Source organism: Nerophis lumbriciformis, linkage group LG09 (assembly GCF_033978685.3).
Source record: "Nerophis lumbriciformis linkage group LG09, RoL_Nlum_v2.1, whole genome shotgun sequence".
NCBI lineage: Eukaryota > Metazoa > Chordata > Actinopteri > Syngnathiformes > Syngnathidae > Nerophis > Nerophis lumbriciformis.
The window spans coordinates 44,134,879-44,160,051 of NC_084556.2; the positions used below are offsets into that span (position 1 = coordinate 44,134,879).

The window sequence follows — 25,173 nt, forward strand, 5'->3', positions numbered from 1 at the left end:
TTTACGACCACTAATATAAACATTTACTGCTATGATGTTAATACATTGACTTTATCTCCATCCATCCATCTATTTTCTACCACTTGTCCCTGTCTGGGCCGCCTGGGTGGCTGGAGCCCCACTGCACTCGGGCAGAAGGCGGGGTACACCCTGGATAAGTCACCACCTCATCGCAGGGCCAACACAGATAGACAGACAACATTCACACACCAAGGCCAATTTAGGGTTCTCCTTCCGTCAAATACAATTCTATAAGAAATGCCATCAACGCAATTTCACCTCTTCTTAGTCTATTGAAATTCAAAAAAATACATACAGGTACACACTTATTGTCACCATACCAGAATGTCAGTAGTTGATACCTATGAATTTCCAAATTTCCCATCCATCCATCCATCCATCCATTTTCTACCGCTTATTCCCTTTTGGGGTCACAGGGGGCGCTGGAGCCTATCTCAGCTACAATCGGGCAGAAGGCGGGGTGCACCCTGGACAAGTCGCCACCTCATCGCAGGGCCAACACAGATCAGAGGTGTGGACTCGAGTCACATGACTTGGACTCGAGTCAGACTCGAGTCATGAATTTGATGACTTTAGACTCGACTTGACAAAATGTAAAAAGACTTGCAACTCGACTTAGACTTTAACATCAATGACTTGTGACTTCACTTGGACTTGAGCCTTTTGAATTGACATGACTTGACATGACTTGCTACTTTCCCCAAAACCCAAAGATGAAAAAGTTATTCGGGAGCGCTCCGTATTTTTCATTGTGTACTTGTCTATCAGCGTTGCGTGTGTCAGCTGGTGTGGTCTCAGTACAACAGCCAATCAAATTAGATCTACTTTGTTTTCATCACACAGCATTCATCCAATCAAATTGCAGGACAACTAACGAAGAAGACATGTCCAAACCACACGCCAGTGAACAAAAAATGATACCTAAAATAATTTTGTTTGGGTATAAAAATTATGAGGTGGTCAACACAAAACGGTTTGCAGTATGCAACACATGCGGTTCGAAAATTACTGATGGAGAGGCAACAACTTCCAACTTCGTCCGGCATTTGAAGTTGCACAAAGAACGGTAAGTTTTGAATGTAAGATAACGTTTATTGGCTAAGTAACGTGACTTTTATTTTCTGTGTAGTTAAATCAGTGAGGCTGTAAACTCACTGCTAACGTTATAACGTTATTGCAAACACGGGAATCTGTTGCAGTTCACTACCTTATTCATACTTTTTGTTCAGTGATTTTTTTTAAGCAGGGTTACGTTAGTCAATATATCACACGTAACGTTAGACGGCGGTCAGCAGCACCGCGTATTTTAGCCACCTAAAAAAAGACAAAAATAGTCAAATAAAAGTCAGTTAAAATGTATACTATATTATGAATATGTGTACCGTTTTAGCTAGCTTTCTGACATACTGTTGGTTGTTTACCTCAGTGGTCCCCAACCACCGGGCCGCGGCCCGGTACTGGTCCGTGGATCGATTGGTATCGGGCCGCACAAGAAATAATTTTTTTTCTTTTCTTTTTTTAATTAAATCAACATAAAAAACACAAGATACACTTACAAGTAGTGCACCAACCCAAAACAACTCTCTCCCCCCTTTTGTTCTGGGCATTGAACATGAAGACTCTTCCTTCACAGTTCCGAGTGGCCATGAGAGTCTTGGCAGTGCCTGCCTCCAGTGCTCCAGTGGAGCGAGTTTTCAGCCATGGTGGCATCATACTACGCCCCCATCGTGCACAAATGATAAATGATAAATTATAAATGGGTTGTACTTGTATAGCGCTTTTCTACCTTCAAGGTACTCAAAGCGCTTTGACACTACTTCCACATTTACCCATTCACACACACATTCACACACTGATGGAGGGAGCTGCCATGCAAGGCGCTAACCAGCACCCACCAGGAGCAAGGGTGAAGTGTCTTGCTCAGGACACAACGGACATAACGAGGTTGGTACTAGGTGGGGATTGAACCAGGGACCCTCGGGTCGCGCACGGCCATTCTTCCACTGCGCCACGCCGTCCAAATGACTGACAGACTCTTGGCTAATTTGGTCTTTTGCAAATGCAATGCAGCATAGGGCCCTGACATATAAAAAGTACAACTTTTTTGTTATGTTCACGTATATGTCATGTTTTTTCAATGTTAACACTTTTGTACAAATAAGTACATTTGCACTTTATTTTTCAATGTGTTTGTTCTGTAAAGGAATTAGTTAATGTTTAAAATGACTGGTTAATAGTGCTATTATAAAGTGCAATGTCAGCACAATTTTCTTTCCTGCAATTTAAAATGCTCTTGTTTTAATAAATAAATACAGCGTTTGAAAAGCATACACAATCTGTGTTAATATATTAGTCTGTGGTTAAAAGGACTTGAAAGGACTCGAAACTCAAAATGCAGGACTTAGGACTTGACTTGAGACTTTCCAGTCTTGACTTTGGACTTGACTCGGGGCTTGCCTGTCTTGACTCGGGACTTGACTCGGACTTGAGGGCAAAGACTTGAGACTTACTTGTGACTTGCAAAACAATGACTTGGTCCCACCTCTGACACAGATAGACAAACAACATTCACACTCACATTCACACACTAGGGCCAATTTAGTGTTGCCAATCAACCTATCCCTAGGTGCATGTTTTTGGAAGTGGGAGGAAGCCGGAGTACCCGGAGGGAACCCACGCAGTCACGGGGAGAACATACAAACTCCACACAGAAAGATCCCAAGACCGGGATTGAACCCCTCTGCCACCAGTTTCCAAATTTCTCCATACTTAATTGATACTATAGTAAAAATTCAAAAAAAATGGACCCCGATATTTTTAAATTCAGTACCTTATTGACAAAAGAGTTTGAAAGTGTCAAGTATTTAAGATTACTCGGCAACAACAAAATGTAAATATAAGTATCATCTGCCAAGAGGTAATAATACAGTCAAAAAAGAACAGCAGTGTTTTATAACCTCCCAGTATATCATAAATACCAAAAATAATCAACTATTTTACATTTTAAAAAGAACAGCAGTGGTGTGCAGCCTTCAAGGATATAAAACAATATTGTTATTAAGATTATTTCAATGTGGTGGTAATGGGACGTCACCATGTCATTTGTAATGAAATATTGATAATAAAAATTAGGATAAAACATATTTTTAAAGACACATCTTTGTGTTTGTATTCCTAATTAGTATCAATATTTCAGCCTTTTCTTCTTACGTTATACTTTTTTGCTCTATTTTTAAACAAAGGGGTGCCATCAGAGAATGACCCCTGGTCACACTTTACCTTCCTGGTGAAAAAAAGTAAAGCAGCAAGGTGGAGGTCTGCGCTCTCTGAGAGCATTTCTAGTTATTTAAGTGTCCATTATTATTATTACTAGGCCATCATTCTTGTTTACAAAAAGCAAAAGAAAAACACGTTTGGTAAAACACATCAAAATCAAGATGGCTGCAAATTCAAAATGTCTGTCAATCTGCATGAAGTGGACACTTTTGCCGTTTTCCCATTATTGGTCGCTATCGACAAGTTTGACTGTAATATAACATGTTTCACATAGTCAATATAAAATGTTTTATTGTGTTTTACTTTTGTTGCTAGATGTAAAATGGTGCTGCCGAAGTGGCAGCTAGTTGTACAAGCTTTGTGCTCCTTTATATCTTCCTTTGTGCTCTTCAATGTTTCCGTCTTGTTTTCATGTGTCCGTTTTGGTTCAAACCCCTTTGGGTCTGCGCAAGGAGAGGTGACACTTTTGTGATCTTTGCGCTACTTTTAATACTTTTTTGTGGACTTTTTGAATCTGCACTGGAACCACATAATGTACCCATTGATGGATAAATAAAGTCTATACTATCCTGTCCTATATTCAATACAACATGTTTTATATTTTCAATATAATGTGATTGTGATGATCCTCAGAACTTCAACTACCTGTGCACCCCCACTGATGATGGCTTCATACCAAAGGTGACCGTTAACCCCGACTTCTCCTTCATGGCCGTCAGGAAGGCCGTTTCTGAGATCAAAGATCGTTTGGAAGAGTTTGGCAGGGAAGAGTTGCTGAAGATCTCCAAGACGGGTCAGACTTTAGCGAAAGCAACACAGCAGATAAGCTTAGTCAGCACAAATAAACATGACCTGCCTTACAGTGAATGAAGTTCCGGTCTACACAACAGAGAGTCGAACTTTGGACAGAAGGAGCAGAGGTGAGCGACGTGTCAGCAAATAAATGGTGTAAAAACACAAATTAATGTTTGCTGTTGTTGTTCTTTTACAGGCAGAGAAGACAACATGGTAACAGTGGACACTCCTGCGAGTCCAGAACCGAGGACCAGAGCAGACTTTGTCAAATGTAAGTCAATATTTCATGGCACAATTTCAATGCATGCTGACAACAGGTCCAATTTGCTATTGTAATGTGGGCAACTATCCATTATCCATTGCTATCACCAGGAAAGATGAGGTCACCTACCTAGGTTCCATTCTAGAGGCTAATCTTTCCTGTGATAAAATAGCAACCAAGGTAATCAAAAAGGTCAACCAACGAACAAGATTTCTCTATAGAATCTCCTCTCTGGTCAACAAATGCACCATGAGGATTCTAGCGGGAACTCTCGTTCAACCCTTTTTCGATTACGCATGCACCTCCTGGTACCCTAGCACCTCCAAAACCCTCAAATCTAGACTCCAAACATCCCAGAACAAGCTAGTCAGATTACTTCAAGACCTCCACCCCAGATCCCACCTCACTCCTACCCACTTCTCCAAAGTGGGCTGGCTCAGGGTGGAGGACAGAGTAAAACAACTTGCACTGAGCCTAGTCTATAAAATCCGCTACACCAGGGCATCTCTATCCTCCTTCAAAACCGCACTAAAAGAACACCTCCAGGCAACTTCAACCCTAAACTAACACCCTCCCTTCCTCATCATACCTCCTCGGATCGTAAATAATCCAATGTAAACAATCAACTGTAGTCACTTTTTCTTATAATTTCTGATCTCTCTCTCTGTGTCCAATACTTGCTGCACAAATGTACCAAGTCAGACCTACACTGTTCCAATGTAATTTTCTCTGATGATGCACCATATCCCACACCCCGGATTGTAAATAATGTAAATAATTCAATTTATATACTGTGATCATTATCTTGTGTGATGACTGTATTATGAAAATAGTATATATCTGCATCATGAAAGACTTAAACAAGTTGAAAAACTTATTCGGGTGTTACCATTTAGTGGTCAATTGTACAGAATATGTACTTCACTGTGCAATCTACTAATAAAAGTTTCAATCAATCAATCAATACACCTCCCTGATACCGAAGTACATGTCAAACTACTTCCTTAACGTAAATGACCGCCACAACCACAACACCAGGGGGAGCTCCACTAACCACGTTAAACCCAGATTCCGATCTAACAAAGGTCTTAACTCATTCTCTTTCTATGCCACATCAATATGGAATGCATTCCCAACAGTTGTAAAAGAAAGGGCATCTCTATCCTCCTTCAAAACCGCACTAAAAGAACAGCTCCAGGCAACTTCAACCCTAAACAAACAGCCTGCCCAGATTGTTAATAATCAAATGTAAATAATCACATGTAGATACTTTTTCTTATGCTTTCTGATTTTGGCAAAATGAGGGTAGTAAGTTATTTATTTGTCGTTCTGTGTATTTTTTTACGTTTATTGCGCCGTCGGGTCATGGAACACTGAAAAAATGTAGCAGCATAGTGTGTGAAATACGGCCGCAAAATTAAACTTTCATGAAATAAAAGCATGTTTTATTGTAAGTTTATGAGCTTGAGTATGTTAAGAACTATACTGTATATAGACATGGTATTTTGGTTTATTTCATCAGACAAAAAATTACTGCAATTGCATGCATCTATTTACAGCCACACACGTCCTTGGTAGCAGTCATGGTACCTGTTTTTTAGTTGGCCATACTCTCTTTATACACGACTGTACTCCAAACAAAACACTTTTCTAGACTCTTTCTAGTCAAGTTGCAAAAAAAAGTATGTCAACCCTTTAGGATTAAAATGTGTTTTGATCTTCATCGAAGCCACAACAATAGACAAACACAGTCAGTTTAAACTAATATCGCACCAAAAATTATAGGTGTTCATCTTTTTATAGAACACAACATGTAAACATTCACAGTGCAAGGTGGAAAAAGTATGTGAACCCCTAGGCTAATGACTTCTCCAAGAGCTTCATGGAGCCAGGACTCAGACAACATGGAGTTTAATCAATGTGACGAGATCATATGTGTTGGCTAAAGCTGTCCTGCCCTATAAAAAACACACACCTGTGATAAGTGTGCTGTATTGTGAACCATGCCTCACAGAAAAGAGCTAACAGAAGATCTACGATCAAGAATTGTTAATTGGAATAAGCTGGAAAGGGTTACAAAAGTATCTCTAAAAGCCTTGATGTCCATGTGTCCACGGTAAGACAGACTGTCCACAAATGGAGAAAGTTCAGCACTGTAGCTACTCTCTCTAGGCGTGGTCGACCTGTAAAGATGAGAGCACAGCTGTGAATGCTCAGGGGGGGCGGTATAACTCGGTTGGTAGAGGGTTCCAGGTTCGATCAACGCTTCTGCCATCCTAGTCACTGCTGTTGTGTCCTTAGGCAAGACACTTTACCCACCTGCTCCCAGTGCCTCCCACATTGGTTTAAATGTAACTTAGATATTGGGTTTCACTATGTAAAGCGCTTTGAGTCAGTAGGGAATAAGCGCTATATAAATATAATTCACTTCACTTCACTAAACTCAGTGAGGTGAAGAAAAAACCTAGAGTGTCAGCTAAAGACTTACAGAAATCTCTGACACATGCTGACATTATTGTTGACGAATATACAATACGTAAAACATTGAACAAGAATGGAGTTCATGAGAGGACACCACGGAGGAAGCCACTGCTGTCCAAAAAAACACTGCTGCACGTTTGAAGTTTGCACCTGGATGTTCCACAGCACTACTGGCAAAAATTCTGTAGACAGATGAAACCAAAATTGAGTTGTTTGGAAGAAACACACAATGTTATGTGTGTAGGGAAAAAGGCCCAGCACACCAACATCAAAAACTCATCCCAACTGTGAAAGATGATGAAGGTAGCATCATGGTTTGGGGTGGCTTTGTTGCCTCAGATCCTGGATGGATTGCGTTCATCGATTGAAAATGAATTCCCAAGTTTATCAAGACCTTTTGCAGGAAAAGTTAAGACCATCTGTGCGCCAACTGAAGCTCAACATAGGCCCCAAACATAGAATAAAATCAACAACAAAATGGCTTTAACAGAAGAAAATACGCCTTCTGGAGTGGCTCAGCCAGAGTCCTGACCTCAACCCGATTGAGATGCTGTGGCAGGACTTTAAGAGAGCGATTCACACCAGACATCCCAAGGATATTGCTGCACTGAAACAGTTTTGTGAAGAGGAATGGTCCAAAATTCCTTCTGACCGTTGTGCAGGTCTGATATGCAACTACAGGCAATGTTTGGTTGAGGTTATTGCTGCCAAATGAGGGTCAACCAGTTAGTCAACCAGTTATTAAATCCAACGGTTCACATACTTTTTACACCCTGCACTGTGAATGTTTACATGTTGTGTTCAATAAAAAGATGAGAACCTATATTTTTTGTGCGGTATTAGTTTAAGCAGACTGTGTTTGTCTATTGTTGTGACTTTGATGAAGAGCAGAAGACATTTTATCACCAATTTATACAGAAATCCAAGTAATCTCAAAGGGTTCACTTTTTCTTGCAACTATCATGCAATGAATGATGGACCATCAAATAAATTGGTGTGTGTGTGTGTGTGTGTGTGTGTGTGTGCGTGTGTGTGTGTGTGTGTGTGTGTGTGTGTGTGTGTGTGTGTGTGTGTGTGTGTGTGTGTGTGTGTGTGTGTGTGTGTGTGTGTGTGTGTGTGTGTAAGTATATATATATACAGTGAAGAAAATAGGTATTTGATCACCCTGCTATTTTGCAAGTTCTCCCACTTAGAAATCATGGAGGGGTCTGAAATTTTCATGGTAGGTGCATGTCCACTGTTTGAGAGATAACCTAAAAAGAAAAAATCCAGAAATCACAATCTATGATTTTTTAACAATTTATTTGTGTGATAAAGCTGAAAATAAGTATTTGAACACCAACATTAATATTTGGTAGAGTAGCCTTTGTTTGCAATTACAAAGGTCAAACGTTTCCTGTAGTTCTTCACCAGGTTTGCACAGCTTGCAGGAGGGATTTTGGCCCACTCCTCCACACAGATCTTCTCTAGATCAGTCAGGTTTCTGGGCTGTCGCTGAGTAACACAAACTTTCAGCTCCCTCCAAAGATTTTCAATTGGATTTAGGTCTGGAGACTGGCTAGGCCACTCCAGAACCTTGATATGGTTCTCACGAAGCCACTTTTGGTTTTCCTGGCTGTGTGCTTTGGGTCATTGTCATGTTGGAAGATCCAGCCACGACTCATCTTCAATGATCTGACTGAGGGAAGGAGGTTTTTGGCCAAAATCTCACAATACATGGCTGCAGTCATCCTCTCCTTAATACAGTACAGTCGTCCTGTCCCATGAGCAGAAAAACACCCCCAAAGCATGATGCTACCACCCCCATGCTTCACAGTAGGGATGGTGTTCTTGGGATGGTACGCACAATTCTTCTTCCTCCAAACACGCATAGTGGAATTATGACCAAAAAGGTCCATTTTGGTCTCATCTGTCCACAAAACTTTCTCCCATGACTCCTCGGGATCATCCAAATGGTCATTGGCAAACTTAAGACGGGCCTTAACATGTGCTGGTTTAAGCAGGGGAACCTTCCGTGCCATGCATGATTTCAAAGCATGACGTCTTAGTGTATTACCAACAGTGACCATGGAAACAGTGGTCCCAGCTCTTTTCAGGTCATTGACCAAGTCCTGCCGTGTAGTCCTGGGCTGATTCCTCACCTTTCTTATCATCATTGAGACCCCACAAGGTGATATCTTGCATGGGGCTCCACTCTGATTGAAATTGACCATCATGTTTAGCTTCTTCCATTTTCTAATGATTGCTCCAACAGTGGACCTTTTTTCACCAAGCTGTAATTTCTCCGTAGCCCTTTCCATCCTTGTGGAGTTGTACAATTTTGTCTCTGGTGTCTTTGGACAGCTCTTTGCTCTTAGCCATGCTGAATGTTTGGGTCTTACTGATTGTATGGGGTGGACAGGTGTCTTTATGCAGCTAAGCTAGGGACGGCGTGGCGCAGTGGGAGAGTGGCCGTGCGCAACCCGAGGGTCCCTGGTTCAATCCCCACCTAGTACCAACCTCGTCATGTCTGTTGTGTCCTGAGCAAGACACTTCACCCTTGCTCCTGATGGGTGCTGGTTAGCGCCTTGCATGGCAGCTCCCTCCATCAGTGTGTGAATGTGTGTGTGAATGGGTAAATGTGGAAGTAGTGTCAAAGCGCTTTGAGTACCTTGAAGGTAGAAAAGCGCTATACAAGTACAACTCATTTATCATTTATTTATTTAATGACCTCACACAGGTGCATCGGATTCAGGATAATACAGTGGAGTGGAGGAGGACATTTAAAGGCGGACTAACAGGTCTTTAAGGGTCAGAATTCTAGCTGATAGACAGGTGTTCAAATACTTATTTTCAGCTGTATCACATGAATAAATTGTTAAAAAATCATAGATTGTGATTTCTGGATTTTTCTTTTTAGGTTATTTCTCATACAGTGGACATGCACCTACCGTGAAAATTTCAGACCCTTCCATGATTTCTAAGTGGGAGAACTTACAAAATAGCAGGGTGTTCAAATACTTATTTTCTTCATTGTATATATATATATATATATATATATATATATATATATATATATATATATATATATATATATATATATATATATATATATATATACACAAACATACATATACAAACATATATGTATATATATATGTATATATATATACATACATATACAAACATATATATATATATATATATATATATATACATACATATACAAACATATATATATATATATATATATGTATATATATATACATACATATACAAACATATATATATATATATATATATATATATATATATATATATATATATATATATATATATATATATATATATATATGTCTTAATAAGGTTATCCAAAAAATAGTGCTCGATACCGTAGTAGAGCGCAATATATGTATGTGTGGGAAAAAAAATCACAAGACTATTTCATCTCTACAGGCCTGTTTCATGAGGGGGGGTGCCCTCAATCATCAGGAGAATCTCCTGATGATTGAGGGTACCCCCCCTCATGAAACAGGCCTGTAGAGATGAAATAGTCTTGTGATTTTTTTTTCCCACACATACATATATATATATATATATATATATATATATATATATATGTATATATACATATATATATATATATATATATATATATATATATATATGTATATATATATATATATATATATATATATATATATATATATATATACCGTACACACACACAGATGATTGTAATACTTTTAAAATTATTAAATTAACAATTATTTGTAATTTATTCAAATATTATTTATCCATTTTATTAAGGCAACATTTTTGGTTGTTTGAAAATGATGGAACATAAAGTTTTACAAACACTTGTGAAAGTCATTTAAATTTGATATGGTCGTACCAGTCCAGGCAGTCACGTGTATGTTTGTCTTCAAGGTAATGTAGTGTGTGTACAGTGTGATAGAGTAGGTTACTCTGGATGCAGAATGCTGATCCGATTGCTTCTTAGGATAAGGACTTCGGTCAAACAGTAGGGCACAGAGAAGCTTTCAGGCACTCTTTAATTATTGAAGTTGGACAAGTCGGGTGTGTGTGTGTTCTAAGGGGAACACATAGAAATAATGATTAGGATACATTTAGGCAATATAATATAATATATGTATAATGTTATATATAATATACTCTACAATATTTTGTAAAACACATTTACATGGCCTATTAAAACAGTCCAATAGAAATGAATGGAGAATAATCACTATTTATTCAGACAGTGCTCTAAACATGGTCTTTGTCGCTCTCTAGTGGTAGGATAGGGTAACTACCGTGTAACAGGAAGTATGTCGCCATTAAAAAGGGCGAACGTTGAGCTGGCGAATTATATCCTCATGAAGAAACATTGTTGCAAACAAACACTCAGTTAAGGCTACATTTAACACATTATAGGCATTTTAACATTCATAACAGGGCTGTTTTCGCCGTATACTTACATTTTAATCAGAAACGCACACAATACTGTTTACACAATCACCCACGCAGAGAGCACCACAAACAGGAAATTACAACCCAGACTCAACCGCCAAAATAAGAGCACAGGTTTGATTGATTGATTGATTGAAACTTTTATTAGTAGATTGCACAACCAAACATCTTAAAACTGCGTAATAATAAAACGCTACAACAGCTTCTTCTTCCTGGCTGGATGTGAATATTTTTAACTTGCTATTATAACCACCCTGATGTTATTTGTGCTATTAAGTAAATGGATTATACTTGTATAGCGCGTTATTACCTTCAAGGTCCTCAAAGCGCTTTGACACTGTTTCCACATTCACCCATTCATACACACTGATGGCGGGAGCTGCCATGCAAGGCCCTAACCACAACCCAGCAAGGAGCAAGGGTGAAGTGTCTTGTTCAGGGACACAATGGACGTGACTAGGATGGCGGAAGCTGGGGATTGAACGGCAGAAGTGTGGTTACATACTTTGTAAGGGTCACTGCCCTAAAGGAACCCACAGAGTCCCTAGAATCCACCATGAAACCCAAAGTAAAACAGTCTTCAATCAAACAGAGGCCACAGTGCAGGGAGAGTCGCTGGAAGTGAGGACATCAGTCTTAAGGTATAAATCAACATTAAAACAGGCCAAGTCGATGTAAAACAAATTATGCTAAAGTCTCACTGTCGTCATTTTCTGAAACTCGGCACGCCTGTAGCATTTAAGCCATGTCCACACGAACACGGATAGTTTCAAAAAACACATATTTGGGGTTAAAACAATCTCCATCCATACAAGTGTAGTTTCAAAACTGTCTGTCTACACACAAACACATACACCTGCTGTCATGCACATTTGGTCCAATCAGAAGCCTGTAAAAGCAACAACAGCTGACTTGGTGGCATTGCACCTCTGTTATTATGTTTATGTAGATGTACTAGACATACAATGACATGTACATTATCTTTACTGCACTTACACAGCAGAGCCCTGGGAATATTATGAACACTCGTGGAAGTTAATCAGCAACATGGTGGTATATTTCATGTGCAGTGAAATCAGCGCACACTAACGAGGAGCCAAGGAAACCCAAAGGTCTAAGTGCCTAAAGCGCACGGACATGTGGGTGCAAAATTCTTGAGAATTTATAACTAGGGATGTCCGATAATGGCTTTTTGCCGATATCCGATATTCCGATATGGTCCAACTCTTTAATTACCGATACCGATATCAACCGATACCAATATCAACCGATACAGTATATGCAGTCATGGAATTAACACATTATTACGCCTAATTTGGACAACCAGGTATGGTGAAGATAAGGTACTTTTAAAAAAAATCAATAAAATAAGATAAATAAATCAAAAACATTTTCTTGAATAAAAAAGAAAGTAAAACAATATAAAAACAGCTACCGGTACATAGAAACTAGTAATTAATGAAAATGAGTCAAATTAACTGTTAAAGGTTAGTACTATTAGTGGACCAGCAGCACGCACAATCATGTGTGCTTACGGACTGTAATCCCTTGCAGACTGTATTGATATATATTGATATATAATGTAGGAACCAGAATATTAATAACAGAAAGAAACAACCCTTTTGTGTGAATGAGTGTAAATGGGGGAGGAAGGTTTTTTGGGTTGGTGCACTAATTGTAAGTGTATCTTGTGTTTTTTAGGTTGATTTAATAAAAATAAAAAATAAAAAATAAAATAAAATAAAAACCGATACTGATAATAAATAAACCGATACTGATAATTTCCGATATTACATTTTAACGCATTTATCGGCCGATAATATCGGCAGGCCTATATTATCGGACATCTCTATTTATAACGCATTTAATCATCAGTAAAATGATATACATGTGCAATAAAGTGTACGTGTTGTTAAGCTTTGGAAATGACAGCGCACAACCATGACGTCATCAGGAGTTAAAAGTTAAGTTAAAGTACCACTGATAGTCACACACACACTAGGTGTGGTGAAATTATCCTCTGCATTTGACCTATCCCCTTGTTTTACCCCCTGGGAAGTGAAGGGAGCAGAGAGCAGCAGTGGAGGCCGTGCTCGGGAATCAATTTGGTGATTTAACCCCCAATTCCAACCCTTGATGCGGAGTGCCAAGCAGGGAGATAATGGGTCCCATTATTATAGTCTTTGGTATGACTCGGCCGGGATTTTAACTCACGACCTACCAATCTCAAGGTGGACACTCTAACCACAAGGCCACTGAGCCGGTTTCCGTTTGTAAACGCATAGAGTTTTGGAACTCTTCACCTTGGCCATTGTTGGAAAAAAACTCGCCCTCGATCATTCTACAGTTATAACGTGATTGGGCAGGCACGCCGTTTATATTGTGGGAAAGCGGACTCAGGTCCGCATGGACCTGAGTCCGCCTGAATTTCGGGAGATTTTCGGGAGATAATTTGTCCCGGGAGGTTTTCGGGAGAGGCGCTGAATTTCGGGAGTCTCCCGGAAAATCCGGGAGGGTTGGCAAGTACGGTCTAAATTTACTGGAAGTAAATCCTGAGTTTTGAAGTAACTAATATTTCTGCACTGAATTATAAAACACTATTTTAATCAAGTAAATGTTCAAACACCAATTGTCCGTATAATTTGACGTAAAAATATTCAGTAACAAGATTCAAAGGCAAAAAAATGTACATCCAGAAAAAATTGTAATGAAGACACAAATGAACCTCCACAAACTGGGGCAAATAAATAGTACTACTGTCTATTTGTAATTAGGAGTAACATGTGTTACTTTGCAGACTTCTGTCAGCTGAAGTTGGATCCAATCTCAGCCTACAAGGAGCTTTACATCTCTGAGCACAGCAGAAAAGTCATCCGCACCAGAGACCTGCAGCCCTACGGGGATCACCCAGAGAGGTTTGACAGCTTCGCTCAGGTTCTGTGCCGGGAGGCTCTGTCTGGAGGCCGCTTCTACTGGGAGATCGAGTGGAGCGGGGAGTTCTCCATCGGTGTGGCCTACAGGAGCATCAGCCGCAAGGGCAAGGGCTCCCTGTGTCTGCTGGGCTACAACGACAGGTCCTGGAGCCTCCTGTGCTCCGACTCGGGTTACTCAGCCTGGCACAACAGGGTGGACAAGGCTGTGAGTGGCCCCCACTCCCCGAGAATAGGCGTGTACTTGGACCACACTGCAGGCGTGCTGGCCTTTTACAGCATCGGCAGCGGGGTCATGACCCTGCTGCACAGGTTTGACACCACCTTCATAGAGCCACTGTATCCGGGCTTTGGCGTCGGAACCTCTGTCAAAATCTGCAACGTGAAATGAACTCTTATATTTCTGAGAAGATGTTCACTTTTCTTTGCTTTTGGAATATATATTTTTATAACTTTGAAACAAGTTACATTGTTTGCTATTTTCTAACGTGATAATCTAACATGTTTAACATTATTGGATTATCACTATTACGACTCACACATGAATTCAATGTTAAAGCAAATATATAATTCCCGATATCGGCCTTTTCACACTTCAGCTAACAAATATTTCATTGTATGCATGTTTGTTTACACAAGTCACTGAGTTATGCAAGATAGTTTTTAGAATCTTGAGTAAATTAGAATGTTTTTCCCATTCATGTCACAGGAATTTCATTAATCATGCGACATTTTCTGGCTGAGGACATGCATTACAAATGCTGTATATACATAAGCAATGTTGCCACACCCACAGGCCTGTATGTGACATTACACAATATTTATGGAAATGTGATTAATGCGTTGCAATTATTTGTCCTAAAGTCAAGAATATTCTTTGTACTTTCACTTTGTTTTGTTTACTTAGAATATCAAGAGGTTGTTAAATATGAGGAACAGGGATGATGACAGCAGTTTGTACGTAATAGACATATTTTTATTGTTGCAGAAATAATGACAATTAAGTTCAGACATCATAACCAATAATTCCTCCTTTGCCGATGCATTCTCCAATGTAAAACCACATCAGCACTTCAGTGGCCACCAGCCCATTCCTTAGAGCATCCTGCAAGGGCAAAAAAAAAAAGTATGTTTTTTTTTTTCCCCCAGATGAAACAAGTATGAAATCAAGAAGGGTGTTTTAGTGCAGTGAGCAAACATGATTTACAGCCTTTAATGCGTTTCACACTAAAATTGGCCTGAGTGTGTGAATGCTTGTTTATGTGGGTTGTCTCTGTGATGAGGTGGTAACTTTCCAGTGTGTACCCTGCCTTCTGGCCAACTGCAGCTAGCATAGACTCCAGCCTCCCACGATCCCAAAAAGAAACAAGCGGTAGAAAATGGATGGATTTAAAAATGTTTATCTTCTTCAGTTTTAATTGGTAAAAGTTTTAAAGAGTATTTTTTTTTTAATTAGAAGGTTCTAAGTGGCCTACACCTTTCGAGGAGACTGAGGTGTTTCAAGGTGTTTGGGTCACTACTGTGCACTTTTTATGACACTGTGGTGGCTTCTGTAGTGTTCCTAGTAGGGCTGCAACGATTTACGACATTGTCGACAATTATATTTGTCACCGACAATTAAATCTGTCGACAATAGTCGAGACGTCATCGTTCGTGTTTTTCCGTGCAGAAGTTGTTCAGCACCGCCACTCGCAAAAACATTGCCAGTGATAACATTATTCTTGTTAAAAACATGAATACCTTGCTCATTTTGCAAGACCGACCTTGTTTTTATGGCAGTACATCTGTGATACGCGAGCATTTAAAGCAGAGGCATGATGTCGGACATCTGGAGGGCGGAAACGGTCTCAGCCACAGTAAGCTTGTTAGCAACAAGTGTGAGACAAAATTGTGTGAAAAAAAGATTTAGCTATCATATTAGCCAAAGTCAGCCAGCTAAACTTTGTCTACATCAATTCTAGTACTTTTTAAAGCGTCAATTTGCAATGCCGTAAAAAAGGCCGGCGCACGCACCAGGTATTACACTATTGTTTTGTGGCGTTTGCTTTGTTAGGACCTTCTCGACCACTATAGATATACGCCATTTTTGTTATGACACCAACAACAGGAAAATAAGCCGTCTCTCAATTCAGTGGCTGCATCCTTCACAGTGCGTTATTTTGGGGTGCTGATGTCATTTCGATGTGCAAAGGTTGTCCCAATTCCAAGTGTCCTTCGAATCCGGCCGACAAATGTGTCCTTTTCTTCCATCAGCAACAAGTGTGCATGCCGTGTACACTTAGCTTTCATATCCCAATATCCTTTGCGCACTCAACTCTAAAAATTATTTTCAACATGGTGGTGCTGTGCGTAGTGGAAAGAGTGACTTTAAAATGTAAGTATAGCTTTATTTATTAATTCAAAACACCTAAAACCAGACATGTCAAGCTGAGGTGACGGTAGTGATGTACATGTGTGTTAAAATGGGAACCTCGACTATCATAATTTTGGGCGACCTGTGTGCTCTTTGCTCCTGTCTTTACGCCAAGGGATCGCCATATCTGGCCACTGCAGACTGCTTTGTGCACTGAGCTTTTTTCAACCTTTGGAAGTAAAGCTCTACATCTTTTGATTTGCTTTTTTAGACTGCAAGAGGTTGACTTAATTGTATTTCCTATTAATGTGTGGCCGGAATACTGAAGTATTGTAAATATGTGCATCAATGTACCAATATTAGCTTTTGCTGTTTTTTTGTACATTTGCACGTTTATTGAAAATGTTTACATTTATAAATGATTACTATGATGTTGTGTTTAACTTTTGTTTTTTTTGTGCAGAACAATCAAGGAGGACATGAACTTGGACAAGTCAATTTAAAGGACAACAGACCAAAAAGAAATGACAAAACACATGCATACCAGTTTGGACAATTCAAAAACAAAGTATTTATATAAACTAGGGCTGGACGATATGGACGAAGTAGATCTCGATATATTTTTACTAAAACTCGGTATTCGATAAAGATATTCATTTTTGAGCAAGATTCACTGAAATTAAAGTGAATGACAACTGTACTGTAAACAGTCAGTGGCACTTTTATTAACCCAGTTAGTCAAGATGGGTACCAACAGCACAGAAAAGTAGCACAGACTACATAAAAAATAAAAGAGAAAAATATAATTTCTACGTAAAATAACATAGTTGTGCGAATAATACAAAATGTATCAAACTCAGATAAACAATACATTTGCAGGCAGGCACTTTTTAATTCCCAGTCGAAAATGTAATGGCCTGTCACACATGTACGGTTCTGGTCAGCGCCAAGTAAGTGACTTGTGCGGCTATGATCTTCCTCACTTCGGCATAAGGTTTTGGCAGCATTTCTTGTGCAAAATGTGTCCGGCTTGGCAACTCGCGAACAGTTTTGATTTGCGCTTACATGGTAAATAACTCAAAATGAATGTTTTATCCAGACGCATACATTTGTCCAAATGTGGCCAAGTAGACGCATTGTGGGTTTCCTGGACGTCGTCCACATCGCTAAAAGAAAAATCTAAAGAGAATCCCTCTACCATCTTCCACTAGTTTTTTAATGTATAAACAGCCTGCTTAAATATTCCTTCTTCTCTTCTACGAATCTCTCGTCGTCATTTGGGATGTCTGTTGGGACGGCGTGTCGCGGTTGGGAGAGTGGCCGTGCTAGCAACTTGAGGGTTCCTGGTTCGATCCCCACCTTCTACCAACCTTATCACATCCGTTGTATCCTTGAGCAAGACACTTCACCCTTGCTCCTGATGGGTCGTGGTTAGGGCCTTGCTTGGCAGCTCCCGCCATCAGTGTGTGAATGGGGGAATGTGGAAATAGCGTCAAAGCGCTTTGAGTACCTTGAAGGTAGAAATGCTCTAGATAAGTATAACCCATTCATTTTCCTTCCTGGTTCGATGACCCGCCCTATCTTGCCTTTGATTGGCCTGTCCCTAATGTTTTGTCTTAATCTCAACCAATCGTAACTCATCATAGTAAACAACCAACCAATCATGGAAAAACAAGGAACACAACAAAAGAGCGGTGTTTGTCATTTTAATGTGAAATAACATATCGATATTATGATATTTTCTTAATTCATATCTTGTTTAAAATATATCTTACAAACTTCATTTATCGCCCAGCCCTAATATAACCTATATAAATTATTAGACACATGTGCTGAAACTGCAGTTGTGATTAATTTCCTGTGCCTTCATTGCAAATAATTATATGATAATATTTAACAATAATAATAATAATAACAACAATATCCTATCCCAATTGATATCCCACACAATATTTATTATTACTGGCTATTTTGCAACCAAATTGACAAGATTAGAAAACTACCGGTACCTTAATTGTGAATCTACCTCAATTGTGAATCATATTAATAAAGTAACTGCTAAATAGGATTGTGTGATGTTGCTGTACAGATACACTGTGAGGACTCTTTCTATGAAATCATCTGGATTGTCTCCATGTTTTTAAAAAGGTCCATGTGCCACTACAACAGCCATTCACAAGATAAAAATAAATCCACCATTAACAAATAGTTAGGAGAAAGAGCTTTAAAATGCTTGTCACCACATGACAACCATCTCCCATGATCGGTCAACTCTAACCGCAGGAAAATCCGACACCGGTGGTGCCGTTAACTCTGAGCCGCTTCCACTAAAATATGGTGAAGGACCAAGAGAACACAAAAAAAAAAATTGACATTCTTCTTTTAATTTTGCCATTGTTAAACTCTGCGCGACTGAGCAGCAGATATGTGGCGTAAATGTAAGGAGTGGGACAACTGACGTAACCAGGAAGTATCCCGAAGGCTAGACCGTCCCAAACCCCTGCTGGAGGACTCTCGCCAGGACCCACACTTCGTCGACCGCATGGGCCGGGTCTTTGGAAGGATGCTGCTGCCAAATTGAGACACAGCTAAAGACGTAACATTTAAAAATCTTTATTATTACAAATGCTAAACTTCATATAAAGTTTGCTGTTTTTAAATCTATTGTTTTAATTTTACTAGTAATGATAAATGGATTGAATACCTTTTAAACTATTATAGACCGATACTCTTCGAAAGGCAAACTTGCAAAGCACATCATTGTCCCGATACCAATATTTTGGTACTGGTACCAAGATGTATTTCGATACTTTTCGGTACTTTTCCAAATAAAAAATTGCATTATTGACTTTATTTTGACAAAAAATCTTAGGGTAAATTAAACATATGTTTCTTATTGCAAGTTTGTCCTTAAAATAAAATAAAAACAAGACAACTTGCCTTTTAGTAAGAAGTAAGCAAACAAAGGCTCCTAATTTAGCTGCTGACATATGCAGTAAAAATATTGTCATTTTCCATTCCATTACTTTGTCAAAATTATTAAGGACAAGTGGTATTAGTTATTAATCAACTTGTTCATTTACTGTTAGAACTATCTGCTTATTTTCTCTTTTAACACGTTCTATCTACACTTCTGTTAAAATGTAATCACTTATTTTTCTGTTGTTTGATACTTTACATTAGTTTTGGGTAATACCACAAATTTGGGTATCAATCCAATACCAAGTAGTTACAGGATCATACATTGGTCATAATTTAAGTCTCCATGTGTCTAGGGACGTATTTCCTGAGTTTATAAACGTAATATAAATGTTTCTAAAAACGAAATAAGATTTTGTGATGCCAAAAAATATTGATGTAATCATAGTAGCATCAAGTAGATACGCGATTGTACTTGGTATCGTTGCAGTGGATGTCAGGTGTTGATCCACCCATGGCATTTGTTTACATTCATGAACTACAGTGAACCACGGTGTGTAGTGAAGCATGTTTAGCTATTCCTCGTCCTGCAGGGATGATACTTGTAAGAAACGTTCTTTATTTGTCCCCATGGAGCAGAGGATTAGTGATTTAGAAGTAGCTAAAACTTCAGCTTGTAAGTTCTCCGTGATTGTGCGCTGTCGAACATGTCCGTCTGCTCGTAAAACCAGCAATGACAAGATGTGACGACGACCAGGGGGGACCGGTACTTTTCAGAGGCGGTATAGTACCGAATATGATTCATTAGTATCGCAGTACTATACAAATACCAGTACACCGTACAACCCTACCGAGCACAGAAGGAATATAAATCAATATATCGCTCAATCATTACGCTTCTACTAGATGACCGCTGCAAGATAAGATGTTGATTGAAACGTATATTCAAAAAAGAAAAAAACAACCTTTTCACCTGACATTATCAGTATTTTTGAAAGAGTTTAATTAACTCCCCTGCAAAATTCACAGACATGTGCATAAAATTGTAGTCAAAGTTTTCATTATGTAAAATAGATTTATAGATTGTGCTGATATCCATCCATTCATTTTTAACCGCTTGTCCCTCTTGGGGTCGCGGGGGTGGCTGGAGCCTAGGGCTGGGCGATATATCGCGGGTTTGTCTCTGTGCGATATAGAAAATTACTACATTGTGATATTAGAGTACCGTATTTTCCGCACTATAAGGCGCACCGGATTATTAGCCGCACCTTCAATGAATTACATATTTCATAACTTTGTCCACCAATAAGCCGCCCCGGACTATAAGCCGCGCCTACGCTGCGCTAAAGGGAATGTCAAAAAAACAGTCAGATAGGTCAGTCAAACTTTAATAATATATTAAAAACCAGCGTTCTAACAACTCTGTTCACTCCCAAAATGTACGCAAATGTGCAATCACAAACATAGTAAAATTCAAAATAGTGCAGAGCAATAGCAACATAATGTTGCTCGAACGTTAATGTCACAACACACAAAATAAACATAGCGCTCACTTTCTGAAGTTATTCTTCATTCGTAAATCCTTCGTCTTCGGTGTCCGAAGTGAAAAGTTGGGCAAATTTACGATCCACTGGCAGATGTTGGCGTCGTCTGGCGCTGCCTCCTCGTCTTAGTGAAGGTGTGTTCGCCTTCTGTCTTCCATTGTTCCCACGCAGTTAGCAGTCTAGCTTCGAATGCCCTGTTGACACCAATATCTAGCGGCTGGAGGTCTTTTGTCAATCCACCCGGAATGACGGCGAGTATTGAATTAAGCGCGTAAGCGTGTCTCTCAATGTGCTGTTATGAGCTAGCAAATATAACAACTACACTACCCAGCATGCAACGATAGTTACGAGCATGCGCGGTAGCCCTGAGAAGTTCCCAAGCAGTTAGCAGTCTAGCTTCGAATGCCCTGTTGACACCAATATCTAGCGGCTGGAGGTCTTTTGTCAATCCACCCGGAATGACGGCGAGTATTGAATTAAGCGCGTAAGCGTGTCTCTCAATGTGCTGTTATGAGCTAGCAAATATAACAACTACACTACCCAGCATGCAACGATAGTTACGAGCATGCGCGGTAGCCCTGAGAAGTTCCCACGCAGTTAGCAGTCTAGCTTCGAATGCCCTGTTGACACCAATATCTAGCGGCTGGAGGTCTTTTGTCAATCCACCCGGAATGACGGCGAGTATTGAATTAAGCGCGTAAGCGTGTCTCTCAATGTGCTGTTATGAGCTAGCAAATATAACAACTACACTACCCAGCATGCAACGATAGTTACGAGCATGCGCGGTAGCCCTGAGAAGCGATGTTGTATGCTGGGAGTTCGAATGTGGTTATGAGCACGCTGTGAGAAAACGTTGAGAACTCAGTTAACACGCCTCGTCTGCATTATTTATAATTAGACAGACAACACACTTAATAGGAGCCATTTTGGGGTCTTTACATAAACACACAAATGGAAATGAAACGTCACATATCCCAGCATGCACCGCGCGCTTCTTCTACGGGGAAAAAAGATGGCGGCTGTTTACCGTAGTTGCGAGACCTAAACTTTATGAAAATGAATCTTAATATTTATCCATATATAAAGCGCACCGGGTTATAAGGCGCACTGTCAGCTTTTGAGAAAGTTTGTGGTTTTTAGGTGCGCCTTATAGTGCGGAAAATACGGTATACGTTCTCACGCAGTTGCTTTTTGCTGCGGGCATTACACTTCAGGTCTTTCTCACTCTCTTGTCTCTCTTTCTCATCATACGCCCTCAGGTAACGTTAGCCGTGGTGATAGCGGTGCGGTGCGAGTGGTAATACGAGAAAAAGAAGGTACAAATTAAGGAAGAATGAATTCCCAAGAAAACCAGCAAGGGGTCCATCATCTGGCGGTGGTTTGGCTTCAAGGGCAAGATGTTGAACAGACAACCGTCATATGTCAAGTATGCGGCAAAAGTGTTGCTGCAAAAAGTAGCACCACTGCTAATTTGTAGCATCATTTGAAAAGTCACCCGCTAGAGAATGAAGGGTGCTTGAAACTCCGCATGTCAACATCTCCGGCCGGTGCCACACCCAACAAAATGCCCAAGCCACCATTTCCAGATCAACACCGTATGAAAAAAATAGTGAACAGAAGGAGATAACGTCCGCAGTAACCTTCCACATAGCGAAGGACATACACTATTTGATGTCTTATTATGCAGCTAATTTTTATTTGACAATTATTGAAATATCGTGTGTGACATCATGCACAAAAGTGCACTTTATTTGTTTTAAAATATTGTAGTGGCGTTCTGTACAAAAAGTGCACTTTAATTTAGTGTTTTGATATGTCATCTTAGTGTCATGCACAAAAGTGCACTAATAGCTTGTTTTAAAATGTCTCTGACAATCTTGCACGTTCTGGTTTGGAAATTACATGAATGTTTGTGCCACTGCTTAATAACTGTTTAATAAATACAGTTTTGGCATATTGACTTAGTTGTGATTTCCCTCTCTGCATGACAGTTTAAAATGAGCATATATTAATGCAGTATGAACAAGAATGTTTTAATGTAGACACATAGAATCATCATACTGGTGTGATTATATGCATTAAGTGTTAATTCAAGGCTAAGGCAAAATATCGAGATATATACAGTGTATCGTGACATGACCTGAAAATATCGCAATATTAGTAAAAGGCCATATCGTCCAGCCCTACTACGGCCTATCCCATATATAGTCAGAGATTCATTAACATCGATGTATACATCCATTTAAACGCACCTTCACTGTTGTTTGTCCGAGACGTCCAGACTGGAAGGCCTTGACCAGGTTAGATGCCCCCTCGATGGCCTTGGGGATCTCGGCTGGGCTGGGTGGAACAAGTTCAACGCGAGCGTAATACCAGAAGCTTGCAAGCCGAGGTTTGGAGTAGGAGACAGCGGCTAAGGGATGATGACAGCATGTTAGCATAACGAGCTTGATACCAATAAGCTTGCTATCCGAAGTTTAGTGTAGGAGACAGCGGCTAAGTGATGTTAGCATAACGCCACGGAAACTACTAGAGCTACTAACACTGACCTTTCACCCACGGATATCTACATATATTTAAGTTATCCTTGACGGTAACCAACCCCTTTAAAAGTACTGTGGAGAGATTATGATGTTAAGTCATTCTAATATCTAGCATAACTATTCAGTTAGCCTTAAGCTAGGTCGTGCTAAGTCTAGGGACAACGCGAGTAAATAGCGAGGTATAATTGGAACAACATTTGTACAAATAACACCCAATAAATGGACTTACCGCTAACCAAAGTTGGTACTTTGGCGACCAGTTTCTGCGCTGCCTGTGCCATGACGTGACTTTACGGAGCACGTAGAAGACAGGATCCTACTAGCGGACTGAATGTCACCTCCAGTAGAAGGACCTAAGCTACAGCAGTCTAAAACAATGCCTGTACAGAAATACACCAATGCAGCCAGAGCTGCCTGACAGAGCGCCGTACCGAAATAGCTCAATGTCGTACCTACAACGACAAAAACGATGTTGCTATCAAATCGCAAATCCCGAGTTTGCTATTTATGTCATATTGATTCTTATAAACCGATGTTCCTTTAGCTTTACCATGAATTGATTAACGTGGAACCCGGCTTAAACAAGTTGAAAAACTTACTCGGGTGTTACCATTTAGTGGTCAATTGTACGGAATATGTACTGTACTGTGCAATGTACTAATAAAAGTCTCAATCAAATCAATCAAAAGCTACATGTAATTTTGAAAATTGTTTAACTTTTGAGTCACAGTACCCGATTTCTTTCAAGGGTCAATACAGTTTACTATACAAAACTTGATTTAAAATGTATTTTTCAGGTAATTTCATGTATGTTTGCTCATAGCCTAGTTCTGGGGTCTATAACCATCGGTGTTATAATGATTTACACACTTTTGACTATAGGGGTCTAAAACCCATCTATCCATCCATTTCTACCGCTTGTCCCTTTCGGGGTCGCGGGGGTGCTGGAACCTATCGCAGTTTTTGTCAAAAAGTCGGGATTTTTTGTAAGTGTCAAAAAGTTGGAAATTTTTTTGTCAAAAACTCGGGATTTTTTCTAAGTGTCAAAAAGTCGGGATTTTTTCCTAAGTGTCAAAAAGTTAAAAAAAATCTAATAATAATAATAATAGATTGTATTTGTAAAAAAGCACTTTACATTGAGCAAACAACCTTAAAGTGCTACAGTGTGTTGAAAAATAATAATAATAAAAAGATAATAAAAAAAAATAAAAAAAACTAGACCAGCCTAATAGCTAGAACTAGTATGCATATATCTGGATTTTTTCTCAAAGTCGAAAAGTCTGGATTTTTTTTAAGTGTCAAAAAGTCGAAAAAAATGTTGTCAAAAATTCAGAATTTGTTCTAAGTGTCAAAAAGTCGGGATTTTTTTCTAGTGCCAAAAAAGTCAAAAATGTTTTTGTCAAAAAGTCGGGATTTTTTTCTAAATGTCAAAAAGTCAGGATTTTTCTAAGTGTCAAAAGTCGGGATTTTTTCTGTGTCAAAAAGTCGGGATTTTTTCTAAATGTCAAAAAATATGGATTTTTTTCTCAAAATCAAAAACTCTGGAATTTTTCCAAGTGTCAAAAAATCGGAAATTTTTTTGTCAAAAACTCTTGTG

The 25,173-nt window shown here is 39.4% G+C and overlaps 2 protein-coding genes across 4 annotated transcripts in view; one reads left to right on the plus strand and one right to left on the minus strand.

The window, feature by feature from the left end:
• Positions 1-15,052, plus strand: part of ftr82 (finTRIM family, member 82) — a 34,203-nt gene extending 19,151 nt beyond the window's left edge. For all 3 annotated transcript variants that reach the window (XM_061963094.2, XM_061963095.2, XM_061963096.2), the window contains 4 exons: positions 3,931-4,090; positions 4,161-4,217; positions 4,289-4,363; positions 14,085-15,052. In XM_061963094.2, coding sequence (XP_061819078.1) covers positions 3,931-4,090; positions 4,161-4,217; positions 4,289-4,363; positions 14,085-14,608 — 816 coding nt within the window. In that variant the 3' untranslated portion in view covers positions 14,609-15,052. The remainder of the gene's footprint in view (positions 1-3,930; positions 4,091-4,160; positions 4,218-4,288; positions 4,364-14,084) is intronic.
• Positions 15,053-15,171: 119 nt separating this feature from the next.
• Positions 15,172-23,973, minus strand: atp5l (ATP synthase, H+ transporting, mitochondrial F0 complex, subunit g). Its single transcript, XM_061963097.1, has 3 exons — positions 23,806-23,973; positions 23,286-23,446; positions 15,172-15,322 (listed from the first exon to the last, which is right to left on the minus strand). The coding sequence occupies exons 1-3, from the start codon at positions 23,855-23,857 to the stop codon at positions 15,224-15,226; spliced, it is 312 nt and encodes a 103-aa protein (XP_061819081.1). The 5' UTR covers positions 23,858-23,973; the 3' UTR covers positions 15,172-15,223.
• Positions 23,974-25,173: the final 1,200 nt, after the last annotated feature.

Coding starts and splice junctions, on each gene's coding strand:
- atp5l (XM_061963097.1), bottom strand. CDS start 23,857: ATGGCACAGGCAGCGCAGAAACTGGTCGCCAAAGTACCAACTTTGGTT. Junction 23,447..23,805: donor AGTACCAACTTTGGTTAGCG/GTAAGTCCATTT, acceptor ATCATCCCTTAG/CCGCTGTCTCCTACTCCAAA. Junction 15,323..23,285: donor TCGGACAAACAACAGTGAAG/GTGCGTTTAAAT, acceptor TTGCCCTTGCAG/GATGCTCTAAGGAATGGGCT.